Genomic DNA, 18,129 nt, shown 5'->3' on the forward strand with positions numbered 1-18,129 from the left:
GTATTTTGCTTTGTCTAAATCTTTACCAAGATCCTTTCGGCACTGTGAATACTACAAATACTACAAAATTGAATACTATAAATACTATATACCAAATACCATACCTTTCTCAACATTTACATGTTAGCATACATCTCATTTTATTTTAAATCACTTTTCTTTGTACTTCTCCTTTATATTATGGCTGAATATTACACAAATTATTTGCAGTGAGCTATATAAAGTTGGTTGGTTATATTATCTGTGGGGCTTCCCAGGTGGTGAAGAACCTGCCTGCCAATGCAGGAAACATAAGAAATATAGATTTGATCTCTAGGTGGGGAAGATCCCCTGGAGGAAGCAATATACTCCAGTATTCTTGCCTAGAAAATCCCAAGGACAGAGGACCCTGTTGGGCTACAGTCTATGGGACTGCAGTCAAACACAACTGAAGAGACTTAGCATAGCACATATTACCTATGAATATTACTTCAATATGGTCAAAAGGATAATACAAAATACTCATCACCAAAAGATCATTTCAGGTGCAATATGATTAAGAATCACTGAGCTAAAGGACAGAAAAGCTACCATCTTAGACCCCCTTGCCTACAAAGAAGGTGCTACGCAGTGGTTTGGACCAAGAACACCATCAAAAAAGTAATTGTAGTCAGTGAGGAAGCTTTACTGTTTAGTGACTCTTACTTTACTTGTGAGATGAACTTGAATGAGGGTACTTTTTGTTATCTCAAATGTACAAAATAATCAACCTTACATCAAATAATCTGATGGCTTAATGTCTTCCTACTTATTCCATTTAATATGAATGTTAGATTCTAACAAGGATCAAAGTGCAAAAAGAATGTATTCTACATTTTTCATATTTTTCTACTCCTCCCTTCAAAAACATGCTCCAGCCACAATGAACTGATATGTCTTTCCCTCCTCTGCTATGTACTTCCTCAGCTTATGCTATTTCTTATAAAACATTCTTTCTTCCTTCCCATCCTGTTGAGATATTATTTATCTTTCAAGTTAATGTCTTACAGTATCTCTAACATACTACAGACTATATAGCCCACCAGGCTTCTTTGTCCATGGGATTCTCCAGGCAAGAACACTGGAGTGGGTTGCCGTTGTCTCTTCCAGGGGATATTCCTGATTCAGGGAACGAACTTGCGTCTGTCTTCTGCATTGGCAGGTTCTTTACCACTAGTGCCACTAGCGCCACCCGGGGAAGCCCATCTCCAACAAAACAGGTCCAAAAGAGAACTTGATTTTTTCCACAAATAAGCTCTCCTCTACCTTCCTATTAGAGGAACCAGATCTAGTTAATCAACCCAATACTCCAGGCTCTATCCTTTGTTCCACTCTTTCACTCCTTATAGATATGCATTAGTAAGTCCTGTTGACTACATCTGTTGACTACACCTTTGACTATATGGACCTAGGTTGGCAAAGTAATGTCTCGCTTTTTAATATGCTGTTTAGGTTGGTCATAACTTTTCTTACAAGGAGCAAGCCTCTTTTAATTTCATGGCTGAAGGCACCATTTGCAGTGATTTTGGAGCCCCAAAAAATAAAGTCTGAGACTGTTTCCCCATCTATTTCCCATGAAGTGATGGGACAAGACACTATGATCTTAGTTTTCTGAATGCTGAGCTTTAAGCCAACTTTTTCACTCTCCTCTTTCACTTTCATCAAAAAGTTCTTTAGTTCTTCTACACTTTCTGCCATAAGGGTGATATCATCTGAGGTTGGTGATATTTCTCCTGGAGATCTTGATTCTAGCTTGTGCTTCATCCAGCCCAGCATTTCTCAAGATGTACTCTGCATATAAGTTAAATAAGCAGGGTGAAAACATACAGCCTTGACGTACTCCTCTCCCGATTTCAAAAGTCTGTTGTTCCATATCCAGTTCTGTTGCTTCCTAACCTACATACAGATTCCTCAAGAGGCAGGTCAGGTGGTCTGTATTTCCATTTCTTTAAGAATTTTCCACAGTTTGTGGTAATCCACACAGTCAAAGGCTTTGGCATAGTCAATAAAGCAGAAGTCTTTCTGGAACTCTCTTGCTCTTTCGATGATACAATGGATGTTGGCAATTTGATCTCTAGTTCCTCTGCCTTTTATAAATCCAACTTGAACATCTCGAAGTCCACAGTTCACGTACTGTTGAAGCCTGGCTTGGAGAATTCTGAGCATTACTTTGCTAGCATGTGAGATGAGTGCAATTGTGCGGTAGTTTGAGCACTCTTTGGCATTGCCTTTCTTTGGGATTGGAATGAAAACAGACCTTTTCCAGTCCTGTGGCCACTGCTGAGTTTTCCAAATGTGCTGGCATATTGAGTGCAGCACTTTCACAGCATCATCCTTTAGGATTTGAAATAGCTCAACTGGAATTCCATCACCTCCATTAGTTTTGTTCATAGTGATGCTACTGAAGGCCTACTTGACTTCCCATTCCAGGATGTCTGGCTCTAGGTGAGTGATCATGCCATCATGATTATCTGGGTCATGAAGATCTTTTTTGTATAGTTCTTCTGTGTATCCTTGCCACCTCTTCTTAATATCTTCTGCTAGGTCCATACCATTTCTGTCCTTTATTGAGCCCATTTTTGCATGAAATGTTCCCAGTATCTCTAATTTTCTTGAAGAGATCTCTAGTCTTTCCCATTCTATTGTTTTCCTTTATTTTTCCTCCACCATAGTTTGGTCTCAGGTCAAAAAGGGAGGGAATATAGCCCTGCCTTTCAACAGAAAATTGGATTAAAGATTTACTGAGCATGGACCCAGTGATCAGAATAAGACCCAGTTTCCCCCTCAGTCAGTCTCTCCCATCAGGAAGCTCCCATAAGCCTCTTATCCTTCTCCATCAGAGGGCTGAAAACCACAATCACAGGAAACTAACCAATCTGATCACATGGACCACAGCCTTGTCTAACTCAATGAACTATGAGCCATGCTGTGTAAGGCCACCCAAGATGGATGGGTCATGGTGGAGAGTTCTGACAAAATGTGGTCTACTGGAGAAGGGAATGGCAAACCACTTCAGTATTCTTGCCTTAAGAACCCCATGAACAGTATGAAAAGGCAAAAAGATACAACACTGAAAGATGAACTCCCTAGGTCGGTAGGTGCCCAATATGCTACTGGAGATCAGTGGAGAAATAACTCCAGAAAGAATGAAAAGAAAGAGCCAAAGCAAAAACACTACCCAGTTGTGGAAGTGACTGGTGATGGAAGTAAAGTCTGATGCTGTAAAGAGCAATATTGAATAGGAACCTGGAATGTTAGGTCCATGATTCAAGGCAAATTGGAAATGGTCAAACAGGAAATGGCAAGAGTGAACATTGACATTTTATGAATCAGTGAACTAAGATGGACTGGAACGGATGAATTTAACTCAGATGACCATTATATCTACTACTGTGGGCAAGAATCCCTTAGAAGAACTGGAGTACCCCTCATAGTCAACAAAAGAGCCCGAAATGCAGTACTTGGATGCAATCTCAAAAACAACAGAATGATCTCTGTTCATTTTCAAGGCAAACCATTCAATATCACAATAATCCAAGTCCATGCTCCGACCAGAGACTGAAATTAAATGGTTCTATGAAGACCTACAAGACCTTTTAGAACTAACATCCAAAAAAAATGTCCTTTTCATTATAGGGGATGGGAATGTAAAAGTAGGAAGTCAAGAAATACCTGCAGTAACAGGCAAATTTGGCCTAGGAGTACAGAATGAAGCAGGACAAAGGCTAATAGAGTTTTGCCAAGAGAACACACTGGTCATAGAAAACACCCTCTTCCAACAACACAAGAGACAACTCTACACATGGACATCACCAGATGGTCAGTACTGAAATCAGACTGATTATATTCTTTGCAGCCAAAGATGGAGAAGCTCGACACAGTCAGCAAAAACAAGACCAGAAGATGACTGGCTCAGATAATGAACTCCTTATTGCCAAATTCAGACTTAAATTGAGTAGGGAAAACCACTAGACCATTTAGGTATGACCTAAATAAAATCCCTTAGGATTATACAGTGGAAGTGACAATTAGATTCAAGGGATTAGATCTGATAGAGTGCCTGAAGAACCATGGGTGGAGGTTCGTGACATTGTACAAGAGGTAGTGATCAAGACCATCCCCAAGGGAAAGAAATGCAAAAAGGCAAAATGGTTGTTTGAGGAGACCTTACAAATAGCTATGAAAAGAAGAGAAGCTAAAGGCAAAGGAGAAAAGGAAAGATATACCCATCTGAATGCAGAGTTCCAAAGAATAGCAAGGAGAGATAAGATAGCCTTCCTCAGTGATCAATGCAAAGAAATAGAGGAAAACAATAGAATGGGAAAAACTAGAGATCTCTTCAAGAAAATTAGAGATACTGGGAACATTTCATGCAAAAATGGGCTCAATAAAGGACAGAAATGGTATGGACCTAGCAGAAGCAGAAGAGGTGGCAAGAATACACAGAAGATACACAGAAGAACTAACAAAAAAGATCTTCATGACCCAGATAATCATGATGGCATGATCACTCACCTAGAGCCAGACATCCTGGAATGGGAAGTCAAGTGGGCCTTCAGTAGCATCACTATGAACAAAACTAATGGAGGTGATGGAATTCCAGTTGAGCTATTTCAAATCCTAAAGGATGATGCTGTGAAAGTGCTGCACTCAATATGCCAGCAAATTTGGAAAACTCAGCAGTGGCCACAGGACTGGAAAAGGTCCATTTTCATTCCTATCCCAAAGAAAGGTAATGCCAAAGAGTGCTCAAACTACCGCACAATTGCACTCATCTCACATGCTAGCAAAGTAATGCTCAAAATTCTCCAAGCCAGGCTTCAACAGTACGTGAACTGTGGACTTCGAGATGTTCAAGTTGGATTTATAAAAGGCAGAGGAACTAGAGATCAAATTGCCAACATCCATTTTATCAACGAAAAAGCAAGAGAGTTCCAAAAAAACTTTCTACTTCTGCTTTATTGACTATGCCAAAACGTTTTGACTGTGTGGATCACAAGAAACTGTTCATATTAGATGCCCAAAATACTGGAGTTTCAACTTCAGCATCAGTCCTTCCAGTGAGGATTCAGGGTTGATTTCCATTAAGATTGACTTAAGGTTGACTTAAGATTAATCTCCCTGTTGTCCAAGGGACTCTGAGGAGTCTTCTCCAGCACCACAGTCTGAAGGCATCAATTCTTCAGCACTCTGCCTTCTTTAAGGTCCAGCTCTCATAATCATATTTGACCACTGGGAAGACCATAGTCTTGACTATACAGACTTTTGTTGGCAGAGTAATGTCTCTACTTTTCAACACACTGTCTAGGTTTATCAGTGAATGACAGATCTTGGTTTAAATGTCACCTCATTAGAAAGGGAGCAACCCAACCTACAGGAGCCTGTCACTCCCTACCATATCCCCCTATATTATTTTCAACCTAATAGTTATCACGAACTGCTATTTTTGTTCAGGCATTCATTCATCATCTGCTACCATGAACGCTCCATGAAAGCAGTAACCCTTCCATTCATCATTAAATTCGTGCCAAGATTGTCCCTAGAAAGGTGTGAGCTTAGGTGTCAGTTACTAGTACAGGGCTCAGCCAAAACAATCTTGCCTGAAAAGGAATCATACTGTCAGCATCTTTCATAGGTCCCTTGAGATATCATTCAAGACAGACATATTAAAACTGAATCACAATGTCCAGAAATGAGTGGAAACCTAGATGAGTGGGATGGGGGGAAGGGTGAGAGGGAGGTTCAAGAGGGAGGGGATATATATATACTCTTAGCTAATTCATGTTCTTGTACAGCAGAAAACAATACAACACTGTAAAGCAATTATCCTCCAATTAAAAATAAAATTTACAAAAAGAAAGAAAGGAGTGGTAAAGTGCAGCAACCCTGTCCCAAGCCTATGAAATGTGCCTGGGCATAGTGAGTACTATTTTATAACTGCTTCTTGAATGAATGAACGTAATGATTAATACATTAACCACTCAGTAGGTACTAGTTCCGCTCTGTAAGACTGAGTTTCCACAACTGTAAAAAAAAGAAAAAAAAGAGGGAGACACAGACTAAATGTTCTCTAAAATCTCTGCCAATCTTATCATACATTCATTTTTTAATAATTTCTTTTCATTCATACATTCAAGAAATATGCATTGAGAACATACTATGTGCCAGGAGTTCTAGACACTGGATGGATGATACTGAACAAGATGGATACAAGACCTGTCCTCCTGACACTTACAGTCTGTAATTATTAAACAATTATTCAAATAAGCATACAATTTAAAATGATGATAAAGGGAATTCTGTGGCAGTCCAGTGGTTAGGACTCAGCATTTCCACTGCAGGAGGGCACGGGTTCAATCCTTGGTCATAGAACTAAGATCCCGCATTCTATACGCCACGCAACTTGGCCAAAATAAATAAAATAAAATGATGATTCAGAGGAAGATAGGGAGAGAGGTGGGAAAGTGGGTGGAATTCTAAAATCAATCTTCTACTTCACTAGTTTCATCCAGGCCTTGTTTTGTCAATGCGCCTTTTAAAACACTTTCTGTGATGGGTATGACCTCCTACCTTTGTTGGCCAGAAATAGACTTCCTCATATCAGGGCTCAAAAGTGCCACCTGAAAACGGGAAGTGAAATAACAATTTCCTCACCCATTATTAGCAACAAAACACAACTTTTTAATGAAGCTCAGACCACAGTGGTAAAAAACTATTTCTAGGTTCAGACAGAGCTGGTTCAAATCGTTGTTTCAGCAATTACCAGCTATGTGACTTTGAGTAAATCATGTATATTTCTTAACTTCCTTTTCCTCTTCAGGGAAATGCAGAACTCATAACAGCACTTGTCCCTTAGGTCTACTGTGAGGACAAATGACAAACATGTGAAGCAGAGCACAGAGAGTGGCTTTACCTCCCATGATCACAAATGCTCTGTGACAGCAGCCCAGCAGTGTTCCCAGCACTACTGGCCTCCATGAACATCGTGTGTTTTCAGCCATATGTTCCTACCAAGAATATGTGGATGCATGGTGTGATGCTCTATCACGGGCTTTTCCTTTTTTCTTTCATATGTTTTGGCTAGTTCTTATCACTGTATTCAAAGTGATAGTTACTGCTTATTATTCCTACATTTAGCAGGAATTAAGATAAAAATGGGAGGTCCAAGAATTGAAAGTGAGTTCTGCTATCTTTGGAATCACAGAAATAAAAAGAAACTGAAAAAAAATAAGTGAGACTGAAATAGGGTTATAAAAACAGAAGGCGGTAAAGCTTTTCAATTCTGTCTCTCTGGTTTGCTCATCTTCTAAAGATCCAAACTGCCACCCAGTGTGAAAATGACAGAACACCAAGGGGATGTTACAGCAAGAGCCAAGGTTAAAAGTAATAAATAAACATATGTACAGGCTGAGCAAGTCTAATAGGCCAAGTGAAATGTCTGAAAGAGCTCTGTGTTCTTAATAATCTAATGGCACAGATAGGGAGGTCATCAATGCCATCAGTGAGAAAGATCTCCCCAGAAAATGAAACAAATGAGACTTCAAGAGAAATAATAACTTTAATAATAATACTGGTTCTAGAAATAGCTAACATTTATAGAGCACATCAGAACTGACAGCTTGTTTCCCAGTATGGAGTCTCATTTGATTACCTCTTTACAGGTAACTGAGGCTCTGAGAGTTGAAGACACTTGTCCTAATGCCACATGGCAAAGTAAGAATTCAAAACCAGATCACTGGACTTCCCTGGTGGCACAGTGGATGAGAATCCACCTGCCAAAACAGGAGACATAGGTTCAATCCCTGGTCCAGGAAGATTCCACATGCTGTGGAGCAACTAAGCCTGTGCACCACAACTACTGAGCCCACCTGTGTGCTGCAGCTCCTGAAACCCATGTGCCTAGAGCCAATGCTCTGCAGCAAGAGAAACCACTGCAATGAGAAGCCCGTGCAACACAACAAAGACCAATATATATATATATATATAAATATATATATAAATTCTTAAAAAACCAAACAAACAGATCATCTGAGGCAGGAGTTCTTTCCTTGCTAATGCCTAGTAAACATCACTGCTGCTGCTGCTGCTGCTGCTGCTAAGTCGCTTCAGTCGTGTCCGACTCTGTGCAACGCCATAGATGGCAGCCCACCAGGCTCCCCCGTCCCTGGGATTCTCCAGGCAAGAACACTGGAGTGGGTTGCCATTTAAAATCAAGCTCTGATTCAGGGAATGGGTGCCCATTAAAAGAGTATGTTAAAAGCTGGACTGAATATACATGACTTATCCCAAAGTAGAAGTTTTTATTTAAGAGGTCAATAAAAGAAAGCACCAAGCTCACTGTCAAATAGGATTATGCTGCCCCACCCGTGTCTATTTGCTTTTTCCCATCTTTGTAAACTGAAGACCCAGGAGTTTTTATTGCTTCTAAGCCGAATTACTAGATTTCTTCATTCTTTAGCAGTACAGTCCTATGCAAATCTGAGGTACTTATCTCAGAAACTTAACGGTCAGAATATGTCTTAGTACTATGAAAAAGTATCAGACACAGTAATACTGACAACAAAATTAAAAAGTAACAATTCAGCCAATGAAGAATTGATCCCTGAGAACCTAAATGTGGCCCATGTGACCCCACAGCACAGTCCACTTGAGACTTAAAGCAAGTCATTTTTACTTAATTACCTAGTATCAAGAACCAGCAGATCTAGAGGGCTCACATATCACCACTCTATGCCTGGTGCCACCAGCATAATACCAAGAAGTGGCACAGGGTAGAGCATTTTCTGAGTATACGTCCAATAAACAGATGTTGCACAAATTAATGGATCAACCTATATTTATTTGAAGCCGAACAAAATTAATTCTATTGAACGATTCGAGTTTAATCTCACTAAAATTACAATCTGAAATTGAAGGATAATAAAGAAAAAGAAGACAAGTGTAATAAAGCCTTCACTTTGTATCTTTTATATCTGATTAATTCTAAGTTATAACCCATAACCATGCATTCAGTTTTAACACTCTCCAGTCATTACAGTTTTGAACTATTCTTGCAACATTCTCACAGATGGATTTCTAGTCAAGTAAAAAACAAATGGCAGTCAAAAATATATCTGAAGTTTCAGGAAATACATATTCAACCTATATATATTATATATATATATATAATATATATATGCATAGATATGTGTATATATACATATACTAAATATTAGATATATTTAATATTTATGTACTCATATGTGAGTGTGTGTTTGTCTATATATCTATATATTTTAGGATTGGTTGAATATACTAAATACATTATATATATTAAATGCATTATAAAAGGCATAAAAAAACAACAAATTGTTAATAGCAATTATTTCAATGAATATTGTTGATGAATATGGCCTTTTACTATTTTATATAATTTAGTTAGTTAAAATTTTTACCATAAGAATATTTAGCTATTGGGTAACTTTTTTAACTCACAAAAAATTAAATAAGACCTGGTCCTGCTTCTATTTCATTAGCAAACTACAATATAACTTGCCACTTATGATATATGTTTGAACACAAAACTAGGTCAAATTAAAAACTCAATGCCCTGATTTTAGCCTGTCACTTTCTTCGCTCTGTTCTGCCTACCTAAGAAACAACAGACATATATAAGAGTGTCCATCCCCAGACCCACTGAGATCTTAGGGTTCTTGTCTGTTTTTAGGACCTGCCTTGGCCAATAAACCAAGAAGAAGAAGAAAGAACGTCAGACTCTGGGTCCACTCCATTGGGGCCCTTGATCTGCTTCAAAACCACCACAGTGAGCAGCGCCACAGTCTTCAGAAAAGCCTCCACAGCCACCTCTGCTTTAGCTGAGGTATCTGCCAGGCTCACCTCCTTCTCCCATGCTTTCTTAAGAAAAAGAAAATTTCACACAATGAAATATTAAAATAATGCAAACATATGTATTAAGTATCTGCTGCTGCTGCTAAGTCACTTCAGTCGTATCCAACTCTGTGGGACCACATAGACGGCAGCCCACCAGGCTCCCCCGTCCCTGGGATCCTCCAGGCAAGAACACTGGAGTGGGTTGCCATTTCCTTCTCCAAGGCATGAAAGTGAAAAGTGAAAATGAAGTCGCTCAGTCGTGTCTGACTCTTAGCGACCCCATGGACTGCAGCCTACCAGGCTCCTCCGTCAATGGGATTTTCCAGGCAAGAGGACTGGAGTGGTGTGCCATTGCCTTCTCCAGTGCATGAAAGTGAAAAGTGAAAGTGAAGTCGCTCAGTCATGTCTGACTTTTAAGTATAACGGATTTAAAACTTTCAGGAATTTACACCAAAATGCAATGTTTATATCCAGACATTGCTCCAGAGGTAATCAAAGGACACTGACTATCACGTTATACAGAAGGAAACAAAACAAACTATAATATAGGAAAGTGGAAACTTTTAAGAAATAAATTTAAAATGTTAAGGTTGTCACAAATCATATCTAAAAAGAAGAGACCAAAAATATGGTAAAATATATTTTAAAGAAATTATTACATACTTTTTAAACACAAAAAAATCCAAATGATAGTATCCAGCATTAGCCAGGGTATGGGGAGCAAGCACACTATATAATGTTAAATGCAGTAAAAATAATGGAAACTTGCCAGGGATCAGTTTACTCCCAGGTTTTTATAAGATATGGTTCAATCTAGCAATTCTATTCTTTACAAATATATCAAGAGAAAAAATTGTTATAAATATAAAGACAAACAAAGACAAAGAAATCCTAATGTTCAACAATATGACTTTAAGGTTCATAGTAATGCTATGGAAAATACATAGCTATTGAAAATGACAAATAAGTTACCTATATGTAACAATTTAGAGTGAAAAAGTAAAACAAAAAATATTATTTACATACTTCTTATAGACCTATAAAAGCACAAATAAATTCATGAAATTATTTTATGATATAAAAAATAATGCTTTTTGGCCTGTTTTTAAAAATTACAATATAAGGACTTCCCTGGTAAGATTCAATGGTAAAGAATCTGCCTGCCAATGCAGGAGACACAGGTTTGATCCCTGATCTGGGAAGATTCCACATGCCATGGGAGCAACTAAGCCTATGCACCACAGCTATTGAGCCTGTGCTCTAGAGCCTGGGAACCACAACTACGAAGCCCATGTGTTGCAACTACTGAAGCCTGTGCACCCTAGATCCTGTGCTCAGCAACAAGAGAACTCAGCGCAATGAGAAGCCCACACACTGCAATGAAGAGTAGCCACTGCTCGCCACAGTTAGAGAAAGGCCACACAGCTTCAAAGACCCAGCACCGCCAAAAACAAAATAAATAAATACATAAAAGTTAGTTTTAAAAAAGTACAATATAACAGTGACATACAGTTGGCGAAGCTAGTAAAAGACAGTATATATGACCTTATTTACTTAAAAAATCCATATCCATATGTTCTAACCACAGAAAAGTATCAAGAAACATGACCACCAAGTATCACCAAAACATAAATAAAGGTTCCTTCATAATTTGGGAGTGCTTTTTACAAGTCAAAACTGGGAAGTTGGTAAGGGAAAAGGTAAAATGTATGGTAGCAAAGACCAGAAGCGTATGTGAAATGTTTCTGAGTTTTAGGTATCCTCTCTCTTTCTCACATACACACACAGACTTTAAAATCACCAGATAATCAGCCACACTGAGAAACTCTGAGAATTGGTGTCACCAGGTGGCAGTTACTACTTGCTCTCATTAGCTCAGGTCTCTTGCATAACACAAAACAAAGGCATTACAGAATGCTTTCCTCCTCAAGTCCCATGATTCTTGCACAGAGGTCACAAACTTTTTCTGCAAAGGGCCAGAGAGTAAAGTATTTTAAGCTTTGAAAGCCATATAGTCACAACTAGTCAACTCTCACTGTAACTAACACAAAAGCAGCCATAAACACTTCTATGAAGGAGTGTGGATAAAAACATCACAGATGATGAAATTTGAATTTCATATAATTTCATGTTTTACAAGATGACATTATTGTGATTTTTTTTTCAACCATTTAAAAATGTAAAAACCACAGACAGTTTGGCTGGCAGTTCCTTAAAAAGCTAAACATGGAATTACCATATGATCTATCAATTCTACTCCTAGGTATATAACCAAATATAAGAGAACTAAAAACACATACCTACACAACTTGTACAGGAATGTTCACAGAAGTGCTACTCATAATATCCAAACATTGGAAACAACTCTAATGTCCATTAATTGATGAGTAGATAAACAAAATATGGCATATTCATATAAAAGATCATTAGTCATAAAAAGGAATGAAGTACTGATATATGCTACAAGGATGAACTTTGAAAACATTTTGCTAACTGAAAGAAGTCAGACATAAAGGGCACAAATTGCCTAATTCCATTTACATGAAAAGTCCAGTATGAGAAAATCAACTAGAGACAGAAATTAGATTAGTGGTGGCCAGGGGTTGGGAGGAAGAAAGAATGAAGAGTGAGTGCTAATGAGTACAAGGTTTCTTTGGAGGGAATAAAAATTCTAAAACTAGATAAGTGGTGATGGCTACACAATCTTGTGAACATACTAAAAATAACTGAATATACTTGAAAATGGTGAATTTTATAGTATATGAGTAAATCTCAGTTCTTTAAAATGTGGAAGCCAATCCCAGCTCATGGGTCATACAAAAACAAACCACAGCTAGATTTGGCCTGGGGGCTGTAGTTTGTCAACCCTGTTCTAGCATCAACAGAGAAGATGGCTTTGGGCTAAACTCAGACACACACACACACACACACACACACTCACTCACTCACTCACTCCACAAATTACAACACTGTCAAAAGCAAATATTTGAAAGAAGCTGAGTTGGGACTAAAAAAATTACTTGATAATTATTACATAAAACTGTGAAAAAGTGGAAAGTCAAAGAACCAGTTCAAGTTATGATTACTAATATATCAAAGCCATAAAGTTACTCTTCTGAAAGTGGGAAAAATTCAATAGACCAGTTGGGGAGAGGGAGCATGTGTTACAGAAAGCACAACTTTTAAATGCAAGTCACAATTGTGTCATGCCAAAATCCTTTTAAAATTGTTAGATAGCATCACCAATTCAATGGGTATGAATTTGAGCAAACTCTGGGAGACAGTGGAGGAGAGAGGAGCCTGGTGTGCTACAATCCATAGGGTCGCAAAAAGTCGGACATGACTTAGCGACTCAATGACAAAAACAACAACAAAACTAATTTAGAAATTCATTTATTGGCACATTACCTGGAGACACTAGCTGTATTAACTCAAATCTGGTTAGAAAGCCTAAAAAGAAAAAATTAGATTTTAATACTTCAGAATATTGTCAGAGTTTTTCATTAATTACTAAGTGTAAAACTGCCATAACACCCTATTTATATTACTAAAATAATAATAAGTGGCATACCACCAATGAATCAGGTATTTCTAGACCCAACATATTGGGACATGTGGTAAGAATAACTGAGTTATAAAAATAGATTTTGTCCCCTGAAAAGTATCGACAAAATGTGATATTTTCTCTCTCAAAAATGTATTCATAAATCACCAAAATAACAATATATTTTTCATTTTAAAAGTCAAAATACTGTTATCCATTAACCCATAAAAACTTACCTTGCTTAAAAGAGTATGCTATTTGACTATATAAATAAAACAACAATTTTTTATCTTTCCTGAGTTCAAAATATATTTAGAAATAGTGTCTATACTCAATATGTTAGCAAGTTTGGAAAACCCAGGAGTGGCCACAGGACTGGAAAAGGTCAACCTTCACCCCAATTCCCAAGAAGGGGAGTACTAAAGAATATTTAAACTACTGGACAATTGTGCTCACTTCCTATGCTAGTAAGGTTATAGTCAAAATCCATCAAGCTAGGTTCAGCAGTACTTGAATGAGAACTTCCAGATGTACAATTTGGGTTTAGAAAAGGCAGAGGAACAAAAGTTTAAATTGCCAACATTCACTGGATCATAGAGAAAGCAAGGGAATTCCAGAAAAACAACTACTGCTGTTTCATTGACTACGCTAAAGCCTGTGACTGTGTGAACCATAACAAACTGTGGAAAACTCTTGAAGAGATGGGAATACCAGACCATCTTACTGTCTCCTCAGAAACCTGTATGCAGGTCAAGAAGCAACAGTTAGAACCTTATACGAAACAACTGACTGGTTCAAAATTGAGAAAGGAGTATGAAAAGGCTGTTTATTATTGTCACCCTGTTTATTTAACTTATATGCAGAGCACATCACTCAAAATGCCAGGCTGGATGAGTTACAAGCTGGAATCAAGACTGGCGAGAGAAATATCAACAACCTCAGATATGCAGATGATACCACTTCTAATGGCAGAAACTGAAGAGGAACTAAAGAGCCTCTTGATGAGGGTGAAAGAGGAGTATGAAAAGGCTGCCTTAAAATTCAATATTAAAAAAACTAAGACCATGGCATCCAGTCCTATTGCTTCATGGCAAATAGAACGGGAAAAGGTGGAAGCAGTAAGAGATTTCCTTTTCTTGGGCCCAAAATCACTGCAGATGGTGACTATAGCCATGAAATTGGAAGACGCTTGGTTCTTGAAAGGAAAACTATGACAAACCTAGATAGTATATTAAAAAGCAAAGACATCATTTTTCCAACAAAGGTCCATACAGTCAAAGTTATGGTCTTTCCAGCAGTCATGTACAGATGTGAGAGGCAGACCATAAAGAAGGCAGAGTGCCAAAGAATTGATGCTTTCAAATTGTGGTGCTGGAGAAGACTCTTGAGAGTCCCTTGGACTGCAAGGAGATCAAACCAGTCAATCCTAAAGGAAATCAACCCTAAATGCTCTTTGGAAGGACTGATGCTGAAGCTCCAATACTTTGGCCACCTGATGCCAACAGCTGACTCATTGGAAAAGACCCTGATGCTGGAAAGATTTAAGGCAGAAGGAGAAGAGGGCAACAGAGGATTGAGATGGTTGGATGGCATCACCAATTCAATGAACATGAACTTGGACAAACTCCAGTGACGGACAGGGAGGCCTGGCTTGCTCTGGTCCATTGGGTTGCAAAGAGTCAGACACGACTTGGCAACTGAACAACAAGGATATGTTTTATAAGGATAAGGTCTATAAGGATAAGAATAAAATTCAAATATTAAAAGTAATTTAAAATACAAATGATATAACAATAAAAATCAGTAAAAATAATTCCCACAAAATATTAGAAGTGAAAACATTTTAATATAGACAATAATGGTGATTACACTTAATAATACTGTATTATATACCTGAAAGTTACTGAGAGTAGATCTTAAATGTTCTCACCACAAAAAAAAAAAGGTAATTATGTGATGTGATAGAGGTATAACCTAACACTACTGTAGTAATCATTTTGCAAAATACCTGAGTATCAAATCCACATGTTGTACACCTTAAACTTACACAATGTTGTATATCAGTTACATCTCAAAAAAGCTAAAAAAAAAAAGCTAAAAAATACATACCATAAAAGTAAAATTCTTCCTGTGTAGACTTAAGAAAAACATGAATATGTAAGAACAAAATTTTAAATGCCAAGAAAATTAAAAGCCAAGACAGCCCATAATTTTGTTTTCCAAACAGGAGGGAGGATTATATTCTTTTCAACCATCACCCCAAAGGTAATGTGTTGCACTTCATCTATCTCAGTTTCTAAATTCCTTATATTCAATTAATTATCACCACAAGCCATGCCATGATTGGAAGACTTAATATTGTTAAGATGCCAATATTCTCCAAGATGATCTACAGGTTCAATGCAGTCTATCAATGCCTATCAACTTTCCAGTTGGCTTCTTTGCAAACTGACAAGCTGATCCTAAAGTTCATATGGCAAACTAAGGGAACCCAAATAGGAAAAACAATCTTGAAAAAGAACTTCCTGGTTTTAAAACTAACCATAAAGCTATAATAAACAAAATAGTGTGGCACCAGCATAATGACAGATACATCAATCAATGAAATAGAATTGAGACCCTCCAAAAAAACCCTCACACTTATAGTCAGTTGATTTTCAACAAGAGTGTTAAGACTATTCAATGGGGAAAAAATACTCTTGGTAATAATGGTGTGAAGACAACTGGCTATCCAGATGGGAGAGACTGAAGTTGGACCCTTCAGTTCAGTTCAGTCACTCAGTCGTGTCCTACTCTTTGGGACCCCATGAATTGCAGCATACCAGGCCTCCCTGTCCATCACCAACTCCCGGAGTTCACCCAGACCCACGTCCCATTGAGTCAGTGATGCCATCCAGCCATCTCATCCTCTGTTGTCCCCCTCTCCTCCTGCCTCCAATCCCTCCCAGCATCAGAGTCTTTTCCAATGAGTCAACTCTTTGCATGAGGTGGCCAAAGTACTGGAGTTTCAGCCTTAGCATCATTCCTTCCAAAGAACTTGCCATTTATAAAAATCAACTCAATATGTACTATAGACCTAAATGTAACAGCTAAAATGATAAAACTCTTAGAAAAAACCAAAGATCTTTGAGTTAGTGCTCCCCTGGTGGCACAGTGGTAAAGAATCCACCTGCCAATGCAGGAGACACATGTTTGATCCCTGATCCATGAAGATATAAAAAGAAGTCAAATATTGACACATGTTGTAGCAGGAAGAATCTTAGAAATGTTATGCTAAGTTAAAGAAGCCAGTTACAAATGACCACATATTATATAATTCCATTTATATGAAATATATCCAGAATAAGCAAATCTATAGAGGCATATAGTTTAGTTAGTAGTTGTCTAGGGCTGGAAGGGATGAGGAAGAATGGGTATATAGCTTCTTTTTATGGTGATGAAAATGTAAAATTGATTATGGTGATGGTTACATAACTATGTTAAGATATAAAAATCATTTAATTGCAATAAAATAAAAAACAGAATCATACCATCTAGTAAATCCCATCTATATCTAGAAAATGGTTTGCAATTCAGTTAACATGATTCAAATTTTACAGACTATCATGAACATAAATATGGGTTAAATATGGAAGTATCACAACTTAGAATACAACAGAATTTTATATCTATGAATTACATATACACAATAGTCTCTCACTCTCTTTTGGGGCAGGGGGTGTAGAGGGGAGTACCTACTTTCTAAAATGTCTGCTACAGCTCCAGGATCTATTGCATTTTCAAATACCTATAGGGGAAAAAAATGGGGGAAATAAATCTTCCAAGTTTTATTAATATATACTTATATAAAATTTAGATCATTTTCTTCAAAATTATTAACACATATCAAATCCAGCCATATGACACTTTAGGATTCAAAAGGAGTGCCTATAACAGCTATGTGGTTAAAAGTTCAACAAGTGACTACAGAGGAAATGAATAAGAATTAACACAATACAAACAACAAGGAAAATTTGAGTTGGCTGAAACTACCACATGTTCAAAATGTCATCCACTCGACCTGGCCCCACAGTCTGTTCCTAAAAGCACATCTGATATCAACCTCAAACAGTCTTGTTTGAGTATCTAGAAAAACATCCTGAATACAACAGATATTCACTATATGTTAACTGAATGAATGACTTCTCTTCCCAAACAACTGGTTGTGCTAAAAAGGAACATACATAAAAATTCTAAGCGTAACACAAAACAAAAGCTAAATACTCATAGCTAGACTCCCACAGAATCCAAAAATAACAAAAGAGAGAGAGCCTCATGAGTTTTAGGTATATCATGAACCACAAGAAAAACACTGTGATACCTGTCTCAGTTCAGTTCAGTTCAGTTCAGTCGCTCAGTCGTGTCTGACTCTTTGCAGCCCCATGAATTGCAGCATGCCAGGCCTCCCTGTCCATCACCAACTCCCAGAGTTCACTCAGACTCAGGCCATTGAGTCAGTGATGCTATCCAGCCATCTCATCCTCTGTCGTCCCCTTTTCCTCCTGCCCCCAATCCCTCCCAGCATCAGAGTCTTTTCCAATGAGTTAGCTCTTTGCATCAGGTGGCCAAAGTACTGGAGTTTCAGCTTTAGCATCATTCCTTCCAAAGAACACCCAGGACTGATCTCCTTTAGAATGGACTGGTTGGATCTCCTTGCA

General features: G+C 37.9%; 1 protein-coding gene across 6 annotated transcripts in view; it reads right to left on the reverse strand.

The window, feature by feature from the left end:
* Positions 1-18,129, reverse strand: part of SPATA6L (spermatogenesis associated 6-like) — a 64,723-nt gene that overhangs the window by 36,628 nt on the left and 9,966 nt on the right. For 5 of the 6 annotated variants that reach the window (XM_010860709.1, XM_010860712.1, XM_010860714.1 and 2 more), the window contains 2 exons: positions 17,171-17,219; positions 13,297-13,338 (listed from right to left, as the gene is read on the reverse strand). In XM_010860709.1, coding sequence (XP_010859011.1) covers positions 13,297-13,338; positions 17,171-17,219 — 91 coding nt within the window. The remainder of the gene's footprint in view (positions 1-13,296; positions 13,339-17,170; positions 17,220-18,129) is intronic. The other variant, XM_010860713.1, reaches the window with a different exon arrangement.

Source organism: Bison bison, unplaced genomic scaffold, assembly GCF_000754665.1.
Source record: "Bison bison bison isolate TAMUID 2011002044 unplaced genomic scaffold, Bison_UMD1.0 scf7180017864469, whole genome shotgun sequence".
NCBI classification, from domain to species: domain Eukaryota; kingdom Metazoa; phylum Chordata; class Mammalia; order Artiodactyla; family Bovidae; genus Bison; species Bison bison.